At 46.6% G+C, this 23,754-nt stretch overlaps 1 protein-coding gene and 2 pseudogenes across 4 annotated transcripts; 1 reads left to right on the top strand and 2 right to left on the bottom strand.

The window, feature by feature from the left end:
* Positions 1 to 14: 14 nt before the first annotated feature.
* Positions 15 to 22,858, bottom strand: CLEC10A (C-type lectin domain containing 10A). Of its 4 annotated transcripts, none has more exons than XM_039476552.2 (12): positions 22,092 to 22,858; positions 5,617 to 5,852; positions 4,915 to 5,111; positions 3,618 to 3,717; positions 2,858 to 2,974; positions 2,282 to 2,377; positions 2,112 to 2,183; positions 1,791 to 1,862; positions 1,379 to 1,465; positions 1,130 to 1,284; positions 769 to 875; positions 15 to 647 (listed from the first exon to the last, which is right to left on the bottom strand). In XM_039476552.2, exons 4-12 carry the CDS (start codon positions 3,682 to 3,684, stop codon positions 479 to 481), a joined length of 942 nt encoding a protein of 313 aa, XP_039332486.1. In that variant the 5' UTR covers positions 3,685 to 3,717; positions 4,915 to 5,111; positions 5,617 to 5,852; positions 22,092 to 22,858; the 3' UTR covers positions 15 to 478. The 4 variants fall into 4 exon arrangements, with proteins under 4 accessions (XP_039332486.1, XP_074244213.1, XP_074244211.1 ...); XM_074388112.1 differs by having other exon boundaries at positions 3,618 to 3,746; XM_074388110.1 differs by having other exon boundaries at positions 3,618 to 4,748.
* On the bottom strand, positions 7,250 to 16,312 carry LOC141581790 (serine/threonine-protein phosphatase PP1-gamma catalytic subunit pseudogene; annotated as a pseudogene).
* LOC120366867 (small ribosomal subunit protein eS1 pseudogene) lies at positions 16,296 to 17,145 on the top strand (annotated as a pseudogene).
* Positions 22,859 to 23,754: the final 896 nt, after the last annotated feature.

Below are 23,754 nucleotides of genomic sequence, written 5' to 3' on the forward strand. Positions count from 1 at the left end.
GTCACGAGAGTATATACTGTATGATTTCATTTACTTGACGTTCTAGAAACTAGAAGAGGCAAGGACAATAAATAGTGAAAGAAAGCAGACCACCTGTTGCCTGGGAACAGGGAAGAGGTTAGATCGCACAGCGGCGTGAGCGGACTGGGAGGGTGATGGCAATGCTCTCTTTTGCCACTGGAGTGGTGGTCACCTAGGCATGCGTATTCGCCAAAGTCATCTCTACTCTTTGAAAGAGTGCATTTTTATTATGTAAAAAGTATGCCTTAAGGAAGTTGACTTTCAAAAGTTGAAAAACAAAAGCTTAGGAACTCTCTATCATCTTTGTAAAATTAAGGAGGAAAAAATGCCAAATGTTGGCAGCGCTTCCAATCTTCCAGGGCTTATTCCTCTCCCAAAGCGGTCTTGTGGAGAGGTCCTGGGAAGAATCCTCCTCCCTCCACCATTTCCATGGCCGGGTAGTCCAGCAAAAGGCAGCTCAGTGACTATCCTGACTCGCCTGGGTCAGGCCAGCCTCGCAGACCCAGTGGTAGGACCTCTGGCACACGTCGTCATTCCACCTGCCATCCGGGTGGAAGTGGGCACAGTCCTCGCCTCCGCCCAGCCCGTGTCCCTGCCAGTCATCTGGCTGGCCTGGCTTCCAGTTCCTGAGGGGAGAGGACAACAGCAAGCTAGGAAGGGTCGATGGAGTAAAATTCACTTCGGGGGAGGAGAAGCCGCCAGTCAGATTCCCGGGGGGCAGTGCACGGAAAGCCCGGGTGTACTCACTGAAAGCCGGACGCATAGTCAGATCCATCCACCCACTTCCAGACTCCTTCGGGGTCACTGAGGCCCATCCAGGTGTATGCAGAGCCCAACTGTGCCTGGACAAAATTCTGGGGTGACAGAAGGGCAGTGGTGACTTCCCATGCCAGCCAATTCCTTGAACTAGGGATTCTAAACGTTTGCTCTTCATTAAATCAACTGAGGAGTTGGAGGAGTTTCTCCCGCTGCTCAGACCTATTAAAGCTGAGGGTGTGGCACAGGTGACAGTCATTCTGGAAGCTCCCAGATGATTCCAATGTGCTGCCAAGCTTAAGCACCATTTCCCTCCATGTGACGGGTCTTAGGAACTGAGTAGAAGCCTCACCTGCTCCTCCCTGGAGTTAATGACAACCAGGTGCGCGCTCTCCAGCTGGCAGTACCTCTCAGCCTCGGGCCAGGTCTTCCCGGAGCCAGAGAACCAGTAGCAGCTGCCTTGGTGCTCCACCCAGTTGATGGGACAGCAGGTCCTCTCGGTGGAGGCTGAGTGGGGCGAAATGGGGTGGAGAGGCTGAGGTGCTGCCCAGCGGGCTGTGGGCGGAAAAGCAGGGTCCGGCCCTCCCCCGACCTTCCTCACCGTTGTTCTTGAGACTAGCCACCTGGCAGGCCAGTTTTTTCAGGTCTTGCACCAGCTGCTGGACTCGCAGGAGCATTTCAGAATGAACTGGGACACACACAGATGGGCAGTGGGGACAGCGGCCCAGGTGTGCCTTCTGCTTACTGTGTTCCTGGAGCTCAGAGGCCCCTGCGCAGGGCCAGGCCTAGGAACGTTCCTTCCCGCCCCCCACCATCCCCCACATCATGCCCAGGTGCAACCAGCAAATCCGCTCTGGATTCCTCTGCTCCTGTTTCTCCAGCCTGTTCTCCGGAGAAAGCAGGCTCCCTTTCAAGCTGCTGGCTGAAGGGGAGGGCAGTTCAGCACCAGCAGTCTGCTGCCACCCCCACGTGTGTCTGAGCCCCCCCACACCCATACTCGGAGGGTCTCTCACGTGTCTGCAGTTCCTGCTTGTGACCCTCCACTTCAGCTTTCAGAGATGCTATCATTTCCTGCAAGCTGCTCCCTGGAGGACATGGAGACTCGGCTTAGGGGTCAGCTGCCGCCTCCCCGGCCCGGGCCCAGCCCAGAGCCCCATGCAAGCCAGGCTCAGCCCCGGGAAGTCAGTGCCTGTATCTCAGCCACAGCGTTGGAAGTGAAGTTGCTAAAATCTGTTCTCAGAGTCACCAGGTCCCTCTGAAATTTGAATCTGCTGCCACCCCCACCTGTGTCTGAGAGCCTAGCCCCCCACACCCATACTCGGAGGGTCTCTCACGTGTCTGCAGTTCCTGCTTGTGACCCTCCACTTCAGCTTTCAGAGATGCTACTGTTTGTTGCAAGCTGCTCCCTGGAGGACATGGAGACTCGGCTTTAGGGATCAGCTTCCTCCTCCCTGGCCCGGCCCAGCCCCGCCCCAGCCCAGAGCCCCATTCAAGCCAGGCTCACCTTGAGAAGCCAGTGCCCGTATCTCAGTCACAGTGTTGGAAGTGAAGTTGCTAAAATCTGTTCTCAGAGTCACCAGGTCCCTCTGAAATTTGGAATCTAGACAGGTGGATGGGAAAGTCAGAGCTGGGATTCATCGGGTCCTCTGTACCAGCACCGAGCAGGGCCTTCCATCAGCATTGCCTCGTTGGGTCCTCGCGGCAACCCCGTGGGGCCGGCACTGTTATTGTCCAGTATTGCAGATGATGAAACTAAGCCTCTGACAGGTGAAGTAATTTGAGTACATGACCCAACTAATGAGTGGCAGAGCCAGCAGCCATCTGACTATGGGTCCATCAACTCTCTCCATCAGTGCCCCCCGACTGTTCCCACCCATCACTCATCAGTGCTTCAGTGGCCCTGTGATGACCGCCAAGGCTATTGGTGGCATCGCCATCACCATGGCCCGCTGTCATCTCCACAGCTGCCCAGCACTGTGCCCCGCCTTGCTCCTCCTGTAGGCCTCACCACTGCCCCGCCACTGCCCTGCTGTGGCACCCCATTATTTCTCTCTTCCCTGTCCACCCCTGTGACCCTCACTTTGGGATCCAACCACACAGATGATGACCAGCAGCAGGAGGCCGAGGCCCAGGGCCAGCAGGAGGAGCCAGGGCCCAGAGCGGAGATGCTGCAGGAGGGACTGGGAAGGAGGCAGCTCTGCAAGACGAGAGGGTGTCAGGATGAGGAGGGGCCAGACACGACAGAGACAGGAGGAGGGGAGGGCCCAGGGAGCTGTCTAGAGAGGAGGGCTAGGCACAGGGGACGCCAGGGGAGGACCGGACGAGGTGGATTTCAGGGCGGGGGATGCCCAGGCCTTGGATCTCAGGGACCAGCACAAGTCCTCAATCACACGGGCCCCTCCCACCCCTGGGGACCCACGTGCACACACACAGATGGGGACAATAGCAATATGAGGGGTCCCATGGTCAGAGCTGGGGGCGGAGGTAGGAGGACACAGGGAGAGCTGGGGCAGCCAGGCCCTTCACAGGCTCAGGCTCACCTACCTGCTGGACAGTCAGGTTCACAAATGAGTTTCCTTCAAACCCAACCACTTATCTTCCCCTCTACCAATGCACAGCTCTCGTCCCCACCCCGCAGAGCATGAGAAGCCGGGTCCACTGTGATCCTCCCTGTTCCAGTCTTTCTGGGGACCTCGCGTCCTCTTCACACTGAGCCCGTCAGAGGCTGGAGCCTGGGTCTCAGCATGGGGACCCATGTGGTGGAGGGACAGAAATGACTGGAGAAATCCTTCTAGACATATAAAGAGGGCATTTTAGGAGAGTCTCCCCTTTCCTCTTACCATTTCTAACCCCCTGGACTTTCTCCTCACTCTCCAAGTGCTGCAAGTTTTCATAATTCATTGTCATGCTTGGGCCAACACGGCTCTGAGGCTGTCACAGCTGAAACGGAGGCAGGGCCAGTGGCCAGGCTGGGGCGGAGAGGGGGCATAGGAGGTTGGGGCTAGGTTGGAGCCGAGGGCAGGGCTGAAGCTGAGTTGGGAGAAGAGGCTCAGGTTGAGAAGGAGCCCAGGGTTAAGGCTAAGACGGAAATGGGCCTGGGTTTGCAGCCAAGTTAGAAGTGGGGTCGAGTTGAGTTTGGGAGTGAAACTGGAGGGTAAAGTGAGAGCTGAATGTATTGCCAGGACTGCCCAGTGGGCCAGTAATCGGGCAGGACTTGAGGTCGTGTCTCATGCTAGGACTGGGGTCCGTATCCATGTTGGAGCCGTAGATGAAACTGGGGTTAACTTTGGGGCTGAATTTGGAAATAGAATACAGTTGAGGTTTGGGCTTTGGGCTGGCATTAAGATTCAAGTTGAACCTGGGGTTAAAGTAGGAGCTTGGTGGTGGCATTGGGTGGGGGGCTGGGCGGGTGCAGTGGCTCACTCCTGTGATCCCAGCTCGTTGGGAGGCCAACACAGACAGATCACTTCAGGTCAGGAGTTTGAGACCAGCCTGGCCAACATGGTGAAACCCCATCTCTACTAAAAATACAAAAATTAGCTGGGTGTGGTGGTGCAAGCCTTTAATCCCAGCTGCTTGGGAGGCTGAGGCAGGAGAATCACTTGAACCCAGGAAGCAGAGTTTGCAGTGAGATGAGATCATGTCACTGTACTCCAACCTGGGTGACAGAGTGAGACTCAAAAAAAAAGTAGGAGCTGGGGTTAGTATTGGGGTTAGGGCATGGCTGGGCTGGGGCGGAAAATAAGGCTGGAAATGGGCCAGCCATGAGGCTGAGTTTGAGTCTTAGTTTATTTTTATTTTTATTTTTTTGAGACGGAGTTTCACTCTTGTTGCCCAGGCTGGAGTGCAGTGGCACAGTCTTGACTCACTGCAACCTCTGCCTCCTGGGTTCAAGCAATTCTCCTGCCTCAGTCTCCCAGAGTCTTAATTTATAACAGGGGATTGTGGCTGCCATAACTCGATCTAGAATCCTGTGAAGGGAATAGAGTCTTAAATCTCTGCATAGTAATTAAATCCCACACTGCCCCCTTGTATTTATTTTCATTTAGTCCCGCCCAAGACCCAAAGTCCCCCTCTCCCTGCTTCCTCTGACATTCCCTGCCCCCTGGGTCTCAGCAGCCCCTGCAGCACCATTACCTGTGGGGGGTCTGGAGGCTGTGATTCCCACCTTGGTTGTGCAGCAAGGACCAGAGCTGGGACGTCACTCAGAGCTGGAAGCACTGAGCCCTGGAGAGCTGGGGTAGGGGTGACTGGAGTCCTGCTGGTCTTGTGTCTGAAATCCCAGGAGCCTTATAATCTGGGACATCCCATTTCCTCCAGTAAATGAGAGTGCACTGGAATTGGAACACACAGCAGTCGTGTGTGGGTGGGGAGAGTTGGGTTTGAGGCCAGCTCTGCTCTCCTCCTCCAGGACATGCCACTTCCTTTCCTCGTTTTTGGAGCGCCTCTAACTTCCTCATTTTTACCATCTGGGAGCAGGGCTGGATCAAAGTCAGTCAGAGGTGCAAGCTGCTGTTCCTTCTCTACCCCACACTTCCTTTCACTTCCTGCCTTTAAATTTCCCAGAATTCTTGGTCTCCATCATCGCACCCCTGGTCCTAGAGAAGCCCATTCTGTGCCCTTGCTCAATCCTGGCCCGAGTCCCTAGCATCAGCATCCTCTGGGTCCCAGTCATTAAGCTGCCCAGCTCTGGCCTCATTCGCCTCACTCCACTCGGAAGGAGGGAAGTGGGTGACAGAGAATAGAACTTCTTGGTCAGAATAGGAAGGGAGAAGCCAAAGAAAAGAGCAAACTTGTATTGAGTATCTAATCTGTGATGGCATTATGCCAGACACTTACCTTACATGACCATTCCCTGCACGCATCTGGGGAGGCATTTTGGATGACGGACTAACAGGGCCGGAGATCACACACAGCTTGTAAGAGAGAAAGTCTGGCACCCCGGTCTGGCTCTCGGCACATGGGCTGTCTTCATGAACAGGATTCCATTTCATCCCATGACCCCTGCCGAGCCCCTAAGGGAATTGCCCCGAATCCATGTGCACATCCCTTTCAGTAGGAAGGAACCTGAGTATCTTACAAGATGGAGAAGGAGAAGAAATACATTTTAGGTTATATTTTCTATGTACATGGGACTGTGTTCTGCTATGTGCTTTTTTAGGAGTTAACAATCTATCAGGAACATTTCTCCGCATCAGTTTACAAAATGTACTTGATCTACCTGCACCCATTTCATCATAGGCACCATAATTTATTTATTTAGCGCTTCTCTTTTAACAAAATCAGAAATTTAAGTTGTTTCCTTTTTTTTTTTTTTTTTTTTTTTTTTTGAGACAGAGTCTCACGCTTTCACCCAAGCTGGGGTGCAGTGGCACGCTCTCAGCTCACTGCAAACTCCACCTCCTGGGTTCAAACGATTCTCATGTCTCAGCCTCCCAAGTAGCTGGGATTACAGGCACCTGCCACCACGCCCGGCTAATTTTTGTATTTTTGGTACAGATGAGGTTTCACCATGTTGGCAGGCTGGTCTCAAACTTCTGACCTCAGATGATCTGCCTCGCCTCAGCCTCCCAAAGCGCTGGGATTACAGACAGGAGCCACCGTGACTGACCAGATTGTTTCCGGTTTTGTTTTTATTTGGTATTTTGATTAGTGTATGTTGTAGGTTAGGTTTTCGGAAGCCAAGGTTGAAGCTGAATTTGGGGTGCAGGCTGTTTATTAGGGATTAACACTTGGAAAAGAAAAGTGGATGAAACAGCACTGCACAGAGGGAGAAACCCAACACTTTGGAGACCTTTGATCAAACCAACAGGGAGCTCTGGGAGTTCAAACAGTGCTGCCCCTGGGAACTGTCCAGCATTGGCCTGACACAGGGGCCTGTAGAGCACCACCTCCTTCAGTCACTGGCAGTCAACCTCGACATGGACGTGACCTTGGGAAGCAGCTCTCTGCAGGTTACACTCCCCACAATGGGACACCATAGCCTTCCTAGAAGGGGGACGTGGGTAGCTCACATATGTGTCTACCACAGTCTTGCAGTGTATTCACATATTAATTTGGGGATAATCAACATTTTGACATTGTTGAATCTTCCATGAAAAAACATGATGAGCCAGACGCAGTGGCTCACACCTATAATCCCAGCAGTTTGGGAGGCCGAGGTGGGCGGATCACAAGGCCAGGAGATCGAGACAATCCTGGCCAACATGGTGAAACCCCATCTCTACTAAAATACAAAAAATTAGCCAGGCATGGTAGTGTGTGCCTGTAGTCCCAGCTACTCAGGAGACTGAGGCAGGGAAATCACTTGAACCTGGGAGACAGAGATTGCAGTGAGCTGAGATCACACCACTACACTCCAGTCTGGCCACAGAGCGAGACTCCATCTCAAATAAAAATAAAAATAAAAATAAAAATAAAGAACATGATATTTTTCCATTCACCTTTTTTTTTTTAATCTGGTTCAGTGGGTTTGAAGCTGCTTCTTCCTCTTTTTTGTTTTTTACTTTAAGTTCCGGTATACAATGTGCTGAACGTGCAGGTTTGTTACATAGGTCTACATGTGCCACGGTGGTTTGCTGCACCTGTCAACCCATCGTCTAGGTCTTAAGCCCTGCATGCATTAGAAATTTGTCCTAATGCTCTCCCTCGCCTTTCCCCTGACCCCCCGACAGGCAATGGTGTGTGGTGTTCCCCTGCCTGAGTCTATGTGTTCTCAATGTTCAACTCCCACTTATGAACGAGAACATGCAGTGTTTGGTTTTCTGTTTCTGTGTTAGTTCACTGAGGATGATGGTTTCCAGCTTCATCCATGTCCCTGCAGAGGACATGAACTCATTCTTTTTTATGGCTGCATAGTATTCCATGGTATATATGTACCACAATTTCTTTATCCAGTCTATCATTGATGGGCATTGGGTTGGTTCCAAGTCTTTGCTATTGTCAATAGTGCTGCAATAAAGCTATATCCATTCACTCTTATATGCATTTATTCATCTATTCAAATACTTATTGAGCATGTATGGCATGCCGAGCACTCTCCTTCCCAAGAGGCAGAGTTCAGGAGTTCAAAAGTGAACAGACAAAAAAGGCCTGGCTTCATAGAGCTTACCTTCCGGTGGGTGATCAATAAACAAAATAAATGAATAAAATATACATAAGTCACAGGCCAGGCATGGTGGCTTACATCTGTAATCCCAGCACTTTGGGTGGCTGAGGAGGGCAGATCACAAGATCAAGAGATGGAGACCATCCAACATGGTGAAACCCCGTCTCTACCAAAAATACAAAAATTAGCTGGGTGTGGTGGCGCACGCCTGTAGTCCCAAATACTGAGGAGGCTGAGGCACGAGAATCGCTTGAACTCGGGAGGCAGAGGTTGCAGTGAGCCAAGATCACCCCACTGCACTCTAGCCTGGTGACAGAGCGAGACTCCATCTCCTAATATATATATATTATGGCAATATATATCATATCCCTGCTCTTTGTCCCTAAAGCACTCACATGGCAATAGTGCTTTGGGGAAAAAGAGCAGGGATATGAGATAGGGTTGATTTTTAATGTCCCCCAAGTATAGGGCATATATTAGTCCATTCTCACAGTGCTGTAAATAAATACCTGAGACTTTGTAGTTTATCAAGAAAAGGGGTTTAACTGCCTCATAGTTCTGCAGGATGTTCAGGAAGCATGGTGCCGGCCTCTGCTCACCTTCTGGGGAGGCCTCAGGAAACTTACAATCATGGTGAAAGGTGAAGGGGGAGCAGACACCTCACGTGTTAAGAACAGGAGCAAGAGAAAGAGAGGGCATCAGATTTTAAATGACGAGATCTCACAAGAACTCCCTCTCATGAGAACGGCACCAAGGAGATGGTGCTAAGCCAAGCATGAGAAATCCACACCATAATCCAGTCACCTCCTACCAGGCCCCGCCTCCAACATTGAGGATTACAATTCAACACGAGATTTGGGTGGGGACACAGATCCAAACCATACCAAAATGTCAAGAAAGGCCTCACTGGGAAGGTGATATCTGTACAAAGTTTGAAGGAGGTAAGGAAGCAAGTCCCAAGGGAGTTCTGGCAGGAAGAGTGCTCCAGGGAGAGGCAGGGCAAGGGCAAAGGCCCTGAGGTGGGAGAAGGTCTGGTGTGTGTGTGGATCATCCATTTGACAGAGCTGCCAGAGATTTTACAGAGAAGTGAGTCAGGAAGGAGAAGAGTAGATGACCGACAGGGGAAAATGTGGGCCTTGTTGGCTGTTATCAAGGATTTGTTTTTACCCTGAGTCAGAGATGCAGACTTTGAAGGTGTTGGAGCAGAGGAATGGCATAACCTGACTTACATGTTAACTGTAACAGTGTGGCATTTGTGTTGGGAATCTGATGAAGAAGAACAAGCTGGAAACAGAGAATCTAGTTAAGGAGCTGCTGCAACATCCGGGTGAGAAATGAGGTTGTGAGAAGTGTTGTGATTTTAGATATATTGTGAAGGTGGAACACACAGAATTTCGCTGATAAATTTCTTGTTTCACATACAAAAAAAAAAATAGTTCTCCTTCCAGTCCCCAAAATAAACATTGAGCATTTTCTATAAATTGCTGACTCCCTAGGAAAAACAACTCTAACTCTGACATTTGCAATGCTGACGCCTGGATATGTCATGACCTTTTGTGAGTATGAAAATCACGTGAGAAAAGCGCTGGGTTTTGCCATCATGAGCAGACTGATAAAACTTGTTAACAGTGGTAACCTTGCAGAATTTCCCTTTCAATACCTGTTGTGATTTTAGTTTGGCAAGCCTGTCCTCCTAAAGTCTGATTCCTTTGCCAGGTCTTGGCAAGCCATCTCCTTTTCTCTCCTAAATGCTTCTGTCCCTGAGATCTCTTTTCACAGTTGACAATGATCATTTCCTTCTTCCACCACATTTTCTGTGAATTCTTTTTTTAAGAAGGAAGGAAGGAAGGGAAAGAAAGAAAGAGAAAGAAAGAAAGAAAAGAATGGCTTTAATCATTGTCTTAAGTATACTGTAGGGGAAAAGAGTGATTTAATTAAATATGCATCATACTGACGATGCTGGCAAGGTTGAAAGTTACTCCTAATGTTGTTAGCTATAAAAACTAGTTTGTACATAACAAGACAATGAGAGGGAAAAATAATCCCTTTGAAACAAAATTCTCAAATAAAGAATGTTCACAGTGGTTTGTATCAAGTGTGCATTTTATGACAAGAACATGTACAGACTCAGAGCACCTCGGGCTCTATGTCCTAAAGAAAACGAGCATTTACATGATTATGAAGCAGGTTTCCATAGTGTAGCGGTTACCACATTCGCCTAACATGACTATGGGTTACACTGAACTGAACATCAAGATCAATTGTATACTTACCCTCGGACAGGATAAACTGTCCTGGGGTGTACAGCTTTAACACCATCATTAAAATTGTTTGCAAAAGCAAAAGAGAATTAAAACACAAGACGCTTTTCTTTTTGGAGAGAGGAGTCCTGCATTTGTTGTTCTGACCAGCCAATGCCATTCACTAAATCAAAAATGGAAGGAACGGTGCCCACAAACACAGACCTATCTGAGCAAGCTGACCAGTACACATTACAGTCTTAAAAATGAAGGTCATGTACTCTATGTTACGAGTCCCAACTAGGCAGTGTCAAAATACATCTATTTCTTTCTTTCTTTCTTTCTTTTTTTTTTTTTTGAGACAGAGTTTCGCTCTTGTTACCCAGGCTGGAGTGCAATGGCGCGATCTTGGCTCACCGCAACCTCCGCCTTCTGGGTTCAGGCAATTCTCCTGCCTCAGCCTCCTGAGTAGCTGGGATTACAGGCACACAACACCATGCCCAGCTAATTTTTTTTTTTTGTATTTTTAGCAGAGACGGGGTTTCACCATGTTGACCAGGATGGTCTCGGTCTCTTGACCTCGTGATCCACCCATCTCAGCCTCCCAAAGTGCTAGGATTACAGGTGTAAGCCACCGCACCGGCCAAAATACATCTATTTCTTTGCTTGCTTTGTGATCATACCCCTTGGAGGTGCTACAGGTCTCATGGCATTCGGCTTCTTTTTCTCTGCAGGCTTTAAAATCTGAAAAGAACACATTAGTGTTTTGTCCACACTCTTCATGGCACCTGCATTGTCAAACTCTCCACAATCATTGGGTGCAGAAAGCAGAGTGACCAACTGCCTCTTTGCAAAAAAATTCACATCCATCTTCAACCACCTGATGGGCTCTACATCTACATGTAAGATCCGAATTATGTTTACAGAGAAATTTTGCAACCACTTCTGCACCAAATGTGAAGGACGCTCCTCCGTCATTTTCACCCCAGCCTAAGACATCTTTATCAGGATCAGGCCACAAAATATCACAAAGAAGATCTTGATCTAGTACATCAGTCGGTCACATAATTCTCCGAATCTGCTCCATAGATTGAAGATCTAGTGCTAAATCTCCATAACAGCAGAATATCTTCTCATCCACCATGGCTGCTACCAGGAGACAGTTAAAACGGTCTGTGAAAGTTTTCCATAGTTTAATGTTGTATCTTCTTTTATATTCATCCTACAATCCATAAATTCTGTTGATGCTAGCACATTCACGGTTCCCTCCGAGAAGAAAAAAAATGTCTCAGGATAGTTGATTTTGTAGCAGATCTTCTCCAGCGACTCATTCCCCCTGTCCACATAGTCCCCAAGATACACGTAGTCGCTTTCTGGCGCTGGCGGGAAACCACGGTACTTAAAAAGTCGCAGCAAATCATAGCATCGCCCATGGATGTTACCACGTATTTTGAGTGGTGCTTCGAGTTCCAGCAGGATAGGCTGACCGAGAAAGATTTCACGAGACTTTAAGCACAGTCCTCTGATTTCATTGTCCTGAAGCTGGACATTCTTCCCAGGCCTGAACCCTCTGGCTTCCAGCAGCCGTTGGATGATGCTGTTGATGTTGAGTTGATCTAAATCTGCCATCGCCTTCCCATGGCCGACCCTCTCCCAGGGGCGCTGCCGCCAGATCGCACCTGGGACTCACACCTCCTTTCCCACACTAGGAGCAGAGGCGGTGGCATCAGCCGCGGGGGGTCCCCCTGCAGCCACCCCGCTTCCTGCTTCCTCCTTCTCTCCCCACTGGAACTACGAGAAGCAGCCATACTGGTCAGGATTTTTTTTTTTAAACTAGAAACAAGAGAAAGCATGCTCATGCCACCCGTTCTCCATGAGATTCTACCAGACCGTACAGAAAGACAAGTGACTGAAACATGTGAAGGTTAAGAGGGAAAGAAAACTCTCATTACGGGTAAACGATATGATTGTCTACTTTAAAAATCCAAGAGAATCAGCGCACAGATGTATCTGTCCCCCAGGATGGAGCAATGGCACGGTCTCAGCTCACTGCAACCTCCGCATATTTACCGTATAATCCAGTAATTCCCCATCATAATCAAGATCAAAAACATTTCCACCACTCTAAAATTTCCATTGTGCCACTTCTCAATCACCCTGATCCCTGTCCCGAGATAACTACAGATCTGCATAACGTCGTTGTAAATTAGGGTTTCCTCTTTAAGAGTTTCAAATAAATGTAATAATACGCGATGTACATTTTTGGGGTCCGGCTCTTTCACACATCATGTTTTTCAGATTCGTCCATGTTGTTGCAAATATTGTAGTCCACTCTTGTTATTGCTGAGTAATATTCCATTGCATGAATGTATCACAATTTATTTATCCACACACCCGTTGACAGACATTTGTGTTGCCTCCCGATTCTGGCCATTATCAGCCTTTGCTACTATGAACATCTGGTACAAGTCTTTATGTAGCCATGTTTGCTCATTTCTGTCAATGGGGAATTACTGGATTATATGGTAAATGTGTATTAAACTTTATCGGAAACTCCCAAGCTATTTTCCAATATATTTCTATTATACCTTTCTAAAAACAATGTATGAGCTTTCCAGTTATTACACATTCATGCCCATAGTTGATATTTTCAGACTTTAAAATTTTATCTATTCTAATAGTTCTGTAATGGTGTCTCATTTTGGTTTTAATATGCATTTCCCTGATCACTAATGATACAGAACATCTTTTCATAGGTGTATGGTCATTTGGATATCTTCTTTTGTGAAGTTTCCATTCAAACCTCTTGTCCATTAAAAAAAAATTTTTTTTTCAAGATAACAAGGTCTTGCTTTGTCACCCAGGCAGGAGTGCAGTGGCACAACGAGGCTCACTGCAGACTTGAACTCCTGGGGTCGAGTGATCCTCCCACGTCAGCCTCCTAAAGTAGCTAGGACTACAGGCATGCACCTACCACATCAGTTACATATTCTATTTTATAGCAACCAGATATCACTATTGTTGCCTAGCCTGCTCTCAAACTCCTGGCCTCAAGCAATCCTCCCACCTTAGCCTCCCAAGGTACTGGGATTACAGGTGTGAGCCATCATGCCCAGCCTGTGTTTTCTTTTATAATTTTGACAGTTTCAGCTTTTGTGTGTGTCTATGATCATTATGAATTCAATTTTTTCATATATATACATGTTCAAGCACCACTGATTGAAAATACTTTTCTCCATTTAATTAATTATTTTTACCTATACATTTGATAGAATTCATCAGAGAAGTCATCTGAAACTGGATATTTTCTTTGTTGAAAGATTTTAAATTGTGAATTTATTTGAATTCAGATAGGTCTGTTCAGATTTCCTATTGCTTTTTTAGTTTTGGTAATGTGTATCTTTCAAGTAATTAGTCCATTTTATTCTATATGAGCAAATTTATTGGCAAAAGTTGTTCATTTTATTCTCTTGATGTACGTAGGATCTGTATTTATATTCTTTAATTATTATTCTTTTTTTTTTTTTTTTTTTTTTAGACAGAGTCTCACTCTGTCTCCCAGGCTGGAGTGCAGTGGTGCAATCTTGGCTCACTGCAACCTCCGCCTCCTGGGTTCAAGCAATTCTCCTGCCTCAGCCTCCCAAGTAGCTGGGACTACAGACACATGCCACCACACCCAGCTCATTTTTTATTTTTCACTAGAGACAGAGTGTCACCAGGCTGGTCTCAAACTCCTGACCTCAAGTGATCCACTCGCCTCTGCCTCCCAAAATGCTGGGATTACAGGTGTGAGCCTGGCCTCTTTAATTCTTGACATGGGCAATTTGGGGTTTTGTTGTTTGTTTGTTTTTGAGACAGAGTATAACTCTGTTGCCCAGGCTGGAGTGCAGTGGCACGATCTCAGCTCACTGCAGCCTCTGCCTACCAGGTTCAAGTAATTCTTATGTCTCAGCCTTCCAAGTAACTAGGATTATAAGAGTGCGCCACCATGCCCAGCTAATTTTTGTATTTTTAGTAGAAATGGGATTTCACATGTTGGCCAGGCTGGTCTCAAACTCCTGACTTTAAGTAATCTGCCCGCCTCAGCCTCCCAAAGTGCTGAGCTTACAGGCATGAGCCACTGTACCTGGCCAGCACTGACAATTTGTGTCTTCATGCTTTTTTTCAATCAATCTAACTTTTATCAATTTTATTGATCTTTTTAAAAACCATTTCTGGTATCAGTAATTTTCCTTATTTTTGTTTGTTTTTTATTTCATTGATTTCTGCTCTTATTTTCTTCATTTTCATATTTTAGATATAAACATCTTTTTCTGGTCTCTTAAGGTAAAAGCTTAGATTCTTTAATTTTTGGCCCTTTTTCTTTTCTAGTATAAGCACTGAATGTTGTAAAATTTCATCTAAGCACTGTTTGGGTTCCACCATGTTGGCTGGGATGGTCTCGATCTCCTGACCTCGTGATCCGCCTGCCTCAGCCTCCCAAAGTGCTGGGATTATAGGCGAGAGCCACAGTGCCCAGCCCTCATTTTCATTCAGTTAAAAATATTTTCTAATTTATCTTGTGATTTCTTTTTTGGTCCATAGGTGATTTAGAGGTGTATTGTTTAATTTCAAAATATTTGAGATTTTTTCCTACTTTTTTTGTTATTGATTTTAACATATTTAATATTTCATTCCATTTTGATCATAGAAAATGTATTATTCTGAGCTTTTAAACATTTACTGAGGGTTTCCAGTTCCAGGTAAAATGATATAAACACATTCCACCCTTTCTCTCTCACTGAATACAACTCTAAAAGGTGGGTAGAACATATGCATCAGCTTTTTGAAAACCCGGAAAAATGAATCGTAACATGTTTGTTGTAGAAAAACGCCAGAATTTGAAGCACCACTGAATTGGCAGTGAGTTTACCATCGTTTCTCCTACTGTTCCCCAACCTGAGTTCAGCATGGCCAAAATTCTAGAAATGAACACTGTGGCGTGGATAGAGGGGGGCTCCAGGAAATGCTCTCTAGGTCTGGCTGGAGGCCTAGAAATAGAAACTCCTAACACTTACAGGATATACAGAAATCTCCTGTGGGCTTCCCCCCCTACCCACGCTTTCTTCTCTTGTGTCCATGTCCGTGGTCAATCTCATGGCAGCAATGGCAGTAGTGGCATAATTGGGGCCATCAGAGGCCAACACTCTAAGGGAGAGGAACTTTCCTTAGAGTTTTGGCCTAAGGTCTAATACATTGTGAATACCATTGTGTTGTTAATGGTTGGTTTGTTTCCCCTCTCTGTGCCCTCCCTCCATTTAGACCTTCGGGTTTCTCACAGTAGACCCAAAAAGAGGAGCTGCAGGAAACCAGAGGGTACCAGGGAGACCATGACGATATGTGTGCTTGGGAAAGTTGTAGATGAGCTCCAGGGCTAACTACTGAGCCCGTTTTGTAAGGATCTTATCCTAATTAGCATCCTAAAGACTCTGAGATCCAAACTAACGAATAAACTACCGCTTACTTTCCACACTAACCACTGAGTGGCACACAGCCATGACGGACCTAAAGGGGTCTAAAAAACAGGAAGAGAACATAACATATCAAAAGGCCTTAGAACTGAACTGACATTGGAACCGCAGCCTACAGAGGTGTGTTGGAACAGACAGCCTCGACCTAACCAGTCAATTGCCTGCTAAACCAAAATATCAACATTCTCTATAGAATTTAAACAAGACCTCAAATCTCATAACTTAACATTTAAAATGTCCAGAATAGGTTGGGTCCAGTGGCTCATGCCTGTAATCTCAGCACTTGGGAGGCCAAGGTGGGTGGATCACCTGAGGTCAGGAGTTCGAGACCAGCCTGGCCAACATGATGAAACCACGTCTCTATTAAAAACACAAAAATTGCTTTTGGCTCTCTGAGCAGCACCATGGTGGTTGGCAAGAACAAGCGCCTTACGAAAGGCGGCAAAAAGGGAGCCAAGAAGAAAGTGGTTGATCCATTTTCTTTTTTTTTTTGAGACGGAGTTTCGCTCTTGTTGCCCAGGCTGGAGTGCAATGGCGCGATCTCGGCTCACCACAACCTCCGCCTCCTGGGTTCAGGCAATTCTCCTGCCTCAGCCTCCTGAGTAGCTGGGATTACAGGCACACGCCACCATACCCAGCTAATTTTTAGTATTTTTTTAGTAGAGACGGGGTTTCACCATGTTGACCAGGATGGTCTCGATCTCTCGACCTCGTGATCCACCCGCCTCGGCCACCCAAAGTGCTGGGATTACAAGCTTGAGCCACCGCGCCCGGCCGGTTGATCCATTTTCTAAGAAAGATTGGTATGATGTGAAAGCGCCCGCTATGTTCAACATAAGAAATATTGGAAAGACGCTAGTCACCAGGACCCAAGGAACCAAAATTGCATCCGATGGCCTCAAGGGCCGAGTATTTGAAGTTAGTCTTGCTGATTTGCAGAATGATGAAGTAGCATTTAGGAAATTCAAGCTCATTACTGAAGATGTTCAGGGCAAAAACTGCCTGACTAACTTCCATGGCATGGATCTTACCCGTGACAAAATGTGTTCCATGGTCAAAAAATGGCAGACAATGATTGAAGCTCATGTTGATGTCAAGACTACCGATGGTTACTTGCTTCGTCTGTTCTGTGTTGGTTTTACTAAAAAACGCAACAATCAGATATGGAAGACCTCTTATGCTCAGCACCAACAGGTCCGCCAAATCCGGAAGAAGATGATGGAAATCATGACCCGAGAGGTGCAGACAAATGACTTGAAAGAAGTGGTCAATAAATTGATTCCAGACAGCATTGGAAAAGACATAGAAAAGGCTTGCCAATCTATTTATCCTCTCCATGATGTCTTCGTTAGAAAAGTAAAAATGCTGAAGAAGCCCAAGTTTGAATTGGGAAAACTCATGGAGCTTCATGGTGAAGGCAGTAGTTCTGGAAAAGCCGCTGGAGATGAGACAGGTGCTAAAGTTGAACGAGCTGATGGATATGAACCACCAGTCCAAGAATCTGTTTAAAGTTCAGACTTACAGTAGTGGCAAATAAAAAGTTATTTGTGAAAAAAAAAAAAAATTAGCTGGGTATGGCGGTATGCACCTGTAATCCCAGCTACTTGGTAGGTCAAGGTTGCAGTGAGCCTAGATCATGCCATTGCACTCCAGCCTGGGTGACAGAGCAAGACTCCATCTCAAAACTAAAATAAAATGTCCCAAATCAAAATCATTTGACATATAAATAACAACTAAAATTTGACCTGATGGTAAAGGGCAATCTCAAGATGACAACGATGTTGAAATTATCTGACAGACTTTAAATCGGATATTATAAGAATGCTTGAGAGAGCCATTGATAATACTCTTGAAACAAATGTTAAAAATAGAAAGCCGGCCAGGCGCGGTGGCTCAAGCTTGTAATCCCAGCACTTTGGGAGGCCGAGGTGGGTGGATCACGAGGTTGAGAGATCGAGACCATCCTGGTCAACATGGTGAAACCCTGTCTCTACTAAAAATACAAAAAATTAGCTGGGCATGGTGGCACGTGCCTGTAATCCCAGCTACTCAGGAGGCTGAGGCAGGAGAATTGCCTGAACCCAGGAGGCGGAGGTTGCGGTGAGCCGAGATCGCACCATTGCACTCCAGCCTGGGTAACAAGAGCGAAACTCCGTCTCCAAAAAAAAAAAAAAAAAATAGAAAGCCTTGGTGAAGGAATAGAGGCTATAGGTCAGGTGCAGTGGTTCATGCTAGTAATCCCAGCACTTTGAGAGGCCAAGGTGGGCTGATCACCTGAGGTCAGGAGTTTGAGACCAGCCTGGTCAACGTGGAGAAACCCCATCTCTACTAAAAATACAAAAATTAGTGTGGTGGTGGACACCTGTAATCTCAGCTACTCAGGAGGCTGAGGCAGGAGAACTGCTGGAACCCGGGAGTCGGAGGTTGCAATGAGCCAAGATCATGCCACTGCACTCCAGCCTGGGTGGCAGGGCAAGACTCCATCTCAAAAAAGAAAAGAAAAAATAAATAAAGAAGTAGAGGCTATAAAGAAGAACCAAATAAAAATGTTAAAACGGGCCAGGTGCAGTGGCTCATGACTGTAATCCCAGCACTTCTGGAGCCCAAGGCAGGAGAGTCACTTGAGCCCGTGAGTTCAAGACCAGCCTGGGCAACACAGTGTGAACATCTCTCTCTACAAAAAAAAAAAAAAAAAAAAAAAAAAAAACCTAAAAATTAGCTGGGCATGGTGGCATGCACCAGTAGTCCCAGCTATTGAGAAGGCTAAGGTGAGAGGATTACTCAAGGCCAGGAGGTCCAGGCTGCAATGAACCATGGTCACACCACTGCACCTGGGCAACACAGCAAGACCCTATCTCAAAAAAAATTAAATAAGTAGAATTTTTTAAAATTAAAAAATAAAAATGTTAAAATTGAAAGGTATAATAGTTGAAACAAAAAACTCAGCGGTTAGACCTAGAACAGAATGGAAGGATAAAGGAGTCAGTGAATCTGAAGATCGATCCATGGATGCTCCCTAAGAGTGTCTCTGAGCAACAGAGATAAAAAAGATAGGAAAAAAAAATGGCAGAGCCTCAGGGGCCTATTGCCTAATTTTTTTTTTTTTTGAGATAGAGTCTCGCTTTGTCATCCAGGCAGTGACACGATCTTTGCTCACTGCAGCCTCCACCTCCCAGATTCCAGCAATTCTCCTGCCTCAGCCTCCTGGGTAGCTAGGATTACAGGCACACATCACCACGCCTGGCTAATTTTTGTATTTTGGGTAGAGATGAGGTTTCACCATGTTGGCCAGGCTGGTCTCAAACTTCTGACCTCAAGTGATCCACCCACCTCAGCCTCCCAAATTTCTGGGATTACAGGCGTGAGCCATCACACCTAGCCCCTTAGAGAGAAATTTATAATATAAAATGCTTATGTTAAAAAGAAGAAAGTTCTCATAAGTCAATAGCCTAAGCTCCCACCTTACAAAATTAAAAAAAGAAACACAAAACAAACCCGAAACAAGCAGAAGAAAGAAAATAACAAAGATAAGAGCAGATAACAGTGAAGCTAAAAACAGAAAAACAGTAGAGAAAATCAACGAAACCAGAATCTGGTTACTTGAAATCATCAATACAATTGATAAACCTCTAGTAACACTGATGAAGAAGAAAAAAAGCAGATACCACGCAATACTATTATTAAGAATAAAAGAGGGGATTTTACTACAGACCCTGAAGAGATTAAAAGGATAATAATTGTGGGAAGTAAAGAACTTCCTCTTTAAAGTTTCCCTTCTTGTTAAAGAATAAATCGTAAGTATGCTAATAGCTCTTTGTTAAGCCCTATTCTGTTAGACATGCCATGCTTACAGGCAGGTAGAACATTCTATGTCCTTGTACTTTAGCCAAGATATCTGTGCTGGATGTGCTCACAGGCATGTCCCAGCTGGCCATTGCTTTTACCTGTTTAGAAAAGTTTTAAGTTACTAGCCATTCGGGGTTTAGTTTAGATTGTGAGGTCTGGCTCCAGCCAAGGGAGACCAGACACAGCAGTAAGGACAACCCCAAATGTGCAAGGGATACATTTTTGTCTGCTTTCCTTTGTTTGTCGTACTCCCCTGGCAAGATGGCTAGCGAGGGTACCCTTCCTGCAGTGCAGGAAGTAAAAACTGCGTTGCTGAAAGAACCTTTTGTCTCAGTGCTCATTTTTCTTTGTGGCACCGAGCATCTGTTTCCAGACCATTATGAATATGCACAGAATTTCAGTAATTTGTAACAATGCCTCAAAAACCACTAATTACCAAAATTTACCCAAGATTAAATAAACTGAATCGTTTTAGAAATATAAAGAAATTAGGCCGGGCGTGGTGGCTCAAGCCTGTAATCCCAGCACTTTGGGAGGCCAAGGCGGGTGGATCACGAGGTCAAGAGATCGAGACCATCCTGGTCAACATGGTGAAACCTCATCTCTACTAAAAATATAAAAAATTAGCTGGGCATGGTGGCGCGTGCCTGTAATCCCAGCTACTCAGGAGGCTGAGGCAGGAGAATTGCCTGAACCCAGGAGGCGGAGGTTGCGGTGAGCCCAGATCGCGCCATTGCACTCCAGCCTGGGTAACAAGAGCAAAACTCCGTCTCAAAAGAAGAAAAAAAGAAATATGAAGAAATTGAGGCTGGGCACGGTGGCTCCCTCACGCCTGTAATCCCAGCACTTTGGGAGGCCAAGGCAGGTGGATCACAAGGTCAAGAGATGGAGACCATCCTGGCCAACATGGTGAAACCCCATCTCTACTAAATAAACAAAAATTAGCCAGGCTTGCTAGCACGTGCCTGTAGTCCCAGCTACTTGGGAGGCTGAGGCAGAAGAATTGCTTGAACTTGGGAGGCGGAAGTTGCAGTGAGCCAAGATAGCCACTGCACTCCAGCCTGGTGACAGAGTGAGACTCCGTCTCAAAAACAAAAAGAATTAGCCGGGCATGGTGGCGCATGCCTGTAATCCCAGCACTTTGGGAGGCCGAGGTCGGAGGATCACTTGAGCTCAGGAGTTTGAGACCAGCCTGGGCAACCTGACGAAACTTCATCTCTATAAAAAAATAGAAAAATTAGCCTGGTGTGGTGGGGTGCATCCGTGGCCCCATCTACTTAGGAGGCTGAGGTGGGGCAGTGACCTCATCTGAACACCCACCAGCTGCACAGCCACTGCAGGAGGTCAAGGCTGCAGTGAGCTATCATTGCACCACTGAGCTCCAGCCTAGGCGACAGAGACACTTTCTCAAAGAAAGAAAGAAATTGAATTCATAGTTTAAAACCTTCCAAAAAAGAAATCACCAGCCCAGATGGTTTAACTAGAGAATTCTACCACACATTTAAAGATAAAACAACACCAATTTTATATAATCTCTTCCAGAAAATAGAAAAAGAGGGACCACTCCCCAACTCATTTATTAGGCTAGCCTTTGCTCTGATGCTGAAAGCAAAGGTAATACAAGAAAAGAAAACTACAGAACAATATCTCTCATGAACATAGACATAAAAATCTCAACAAAATATTAGCAATTGGAACCTAGCAATGCATAAAAGAGTAACACTACAAATATGTAGGGGTTATCACAGGCCTGAAAGGCGGGTTCCATATTCAGAAATCAATTAATGTAATCCACCATATTAACAATCTAAGAAGAAAAGCTGCATAATTGTATCAACTCATGCAGAGAAGGCATTAGACAAAATTCAATATGCATTTATGATTTTTTTTTTTTTTTTGAGTCAGAGTCTCACTCTGTCACCCAGGCTGGAGTGCAGTGGCACGATCTTGGCTCACTTCAACCTCCACCTCCCAGGTTCAAGCAATTCTTCTGCCTCAGTCACCTGAGTAGCTGGGACTGCAGGCATGCGCCACCACGCCTGGCTAATTGTGTGTGTGTGTGTGTGTGTGTGTGTGTGTGTGTGTGTGTGTGTGTCTATTTTTAGTAGAGATGAGTTTCACCATGTTAGCCAGGGTGGTCTCCGTCTCCTGACCTTGTGATCAGCCCACCTTGGCCTCCCAAAGTGCTGGGATTACAGGCGTGAGCCACCGCGCCCGGTCTCCAGCCGAATTCTTAACAATCAGCAGCACCAGCGTCTCTGTGTCAGAGGACTGCCCTCAAGCTTTGGAGCACCCAGAAGGCAGGAAGTCTTGGAATGGATGTTAACCCCCGACTGTTGGGTTTTGAGGTGTGAGACCTCCAGCTCCCCTGTTCCTAATGGGGGCAATTCTGAGATGTGACCTACACTGATTCTGATGCTCCCCGGTGGGATCGAGCTAAAGTTACACCACCACCAACACAAGACCTGCCTTCAAGCACTTCCTGGATTCCTTGTACAAGAACCCTCCTCTCCTAGTGAGCTTCTATCTCACAGGCACTGAACTTCCTTTCCTCTTCTTGCTTCCCCATTCTCCTCTCCAGTTCTCCAAAGAACCCTTTTAATGACTCACTTTCATAAGAATCCTCTCGGAAACTGCACGAGAGAAGCCAGGACTGGAGGCATGGGCTGTTCTGTTCCTCCTTTCTCTTTCTTTTCCTCCTCTTCTCAGTTCTCCTCAAGGGCTTGGGTAGGGGAGAGAAGAATGCAAGGAAATGGGGCCAGCCATCTGTGCTGGTGTGACAGTCAAGGTGCACTTCCCAGCAAGCATCCAACACTGGCCTTTTTTTTTTTTTCTTTTTTTCTTTGAGATGGAGTTTTGCTCTTGTTGCCCAGGCTGGAGTGCAATGGGGTGATGTCACCTCACCACAACCTTCGCCTCTCAGGTTCAAGCGATTCTCCTGCTGCTGCCTCTCAAAGTAGCTGGGATTACAGGCATGCACCATCAGGCCCAGCTAATTTTGTATTTTTAGTAGAGATGGAGGTTTCTCCATGTTGGTCAGGCTGGTTTCAAACTCCTGACCTCAGGTGATCCACCCACCTCGGCCTCCCAGAGTGCTGGGATTACAGGCCTGTTTTAAATAGACCCTTATCGACAATCATTCTCAGCTTTGGGAATCCAGCCAAATAAAAACAGGAAAAGTGTCATTTAACCTTCCTATTTCCTGTGGTCATGTCACTTTTCTCAGTTCCTTAATTGGACTTGCCAAGATATTATTTATCCTATTAGTCTTTTTGGAAATGGGTTTTTGTTAAGACGATAAAATGACAAGCTACAGACTTGTAGAAAATATTTGCAAACCACATGTCCAACAAAGGGTTAGTGCCTAGAATATGCAATGACTTACCAAAACTCAACAGTTAAAAAAAAAAAAAAAAAAAAAAAAAAAAAAAGCCGGGCGCGGTGGCTCAAGCCTGTAATCCTAGCACTTTGGGAGGCTGAGGCGGGTGGATCACGAGGTCGAGAGATCGAGACCATCCTGGTCAACATGGTGAAACCCCGTCTCTACTAAAAATACAAAAAATTAGCTGGGCATGGTGGCACATGCCTGTAATCCCAGCTACTCAGGAGGCTGAGGCAGGAGAATTGCCTGAACCCAGGAGGCGGAGGTTGCGGTGAGCAGAGATCGCGCCATTGCACTCCAGCCTGGGTAACGAGTGAAACTCCGTCTCAAAAAAGAAAAAAAAAAAAAATCTCAATTAGAAAATGAGAAGGCCAGGCACAGTGGCTCACACCTGTAATCCCAGCACTATGGGAGGCTTAGGCAGGTGGATCACTGGAGATCCAGAGTTCAAGACCAGCCTGGCTAACATGGTGAAACACCATCTCTACTAAAAATCCAAAACTGGCCAGGTGTGAAGGCAGGTGCCTGTAATACCAGCCACTCAGGAGGCTGAGTGAGGACAATCACTGGAACTCGGGGGGCGAAGGCTGCAGTAAGCGGAGATTGCACCACCGTGCTCCAACCTGGGCAACAGGGCGAGACTCTGTCTCAAAAAAAAAAAAAAGAAAGAAAGAAAAGAAAGAGAAAATGAGTTTGTAATATGCAGAGGCAAACAGTATGCAGCAAAAAATGGGGGCGGGATCGGTTTTTGAGGAATGTTGAAAGATTATTAAAATATTATAGGACCAGCGCAGTGGCTCACACTGTCACCTGCGGCAGGCGTCCACGTTACCAGCGGTGAATCCTCACGGGTCTGCAGCAACCTCAGTGCTTGCCTCTTCAGAAGGAAGA

This window comes from Saimiri boliviensis, chromosome 17, assembly GCF_048565385.1.
Source record: "Saimiri boliviensis isolate mSaiBol1 chromosome 17, mSaiBol1.pri, whole genome shotgun sequence".
NCBI lineage: Eukaryota > Metazoa > Chordata > Mammalia > Primates > Cebidae > Saimiri > Saimiri boliviensis.

Excerpts from the sequence above, each read along its gene's own strand:
- CLEC10A (XM_039476552.2), bottom strand. The coding sequence starts at position 3,684 with ATGACAATGAATTATGAAAACTTGCAGCACTTGGAGAGTGAGGAGAAA. Across the intron at positions 2,975-3,617 it reads AGTCCAGGGGGTTAGAAATG|AGCTGCCTCCTTCCCAGTCC; the intron begins GTAAGAGGAAAG and ends CTCGTCTTGCAG. Across the intron at positions 1,863-2,111 it reads CAAGCAGGAACTGCAGACAC|GGAGCAGCTTGCAGGAAATG; the intron begins GTGAGAGACCCT and ends CATGTCCTCCAG.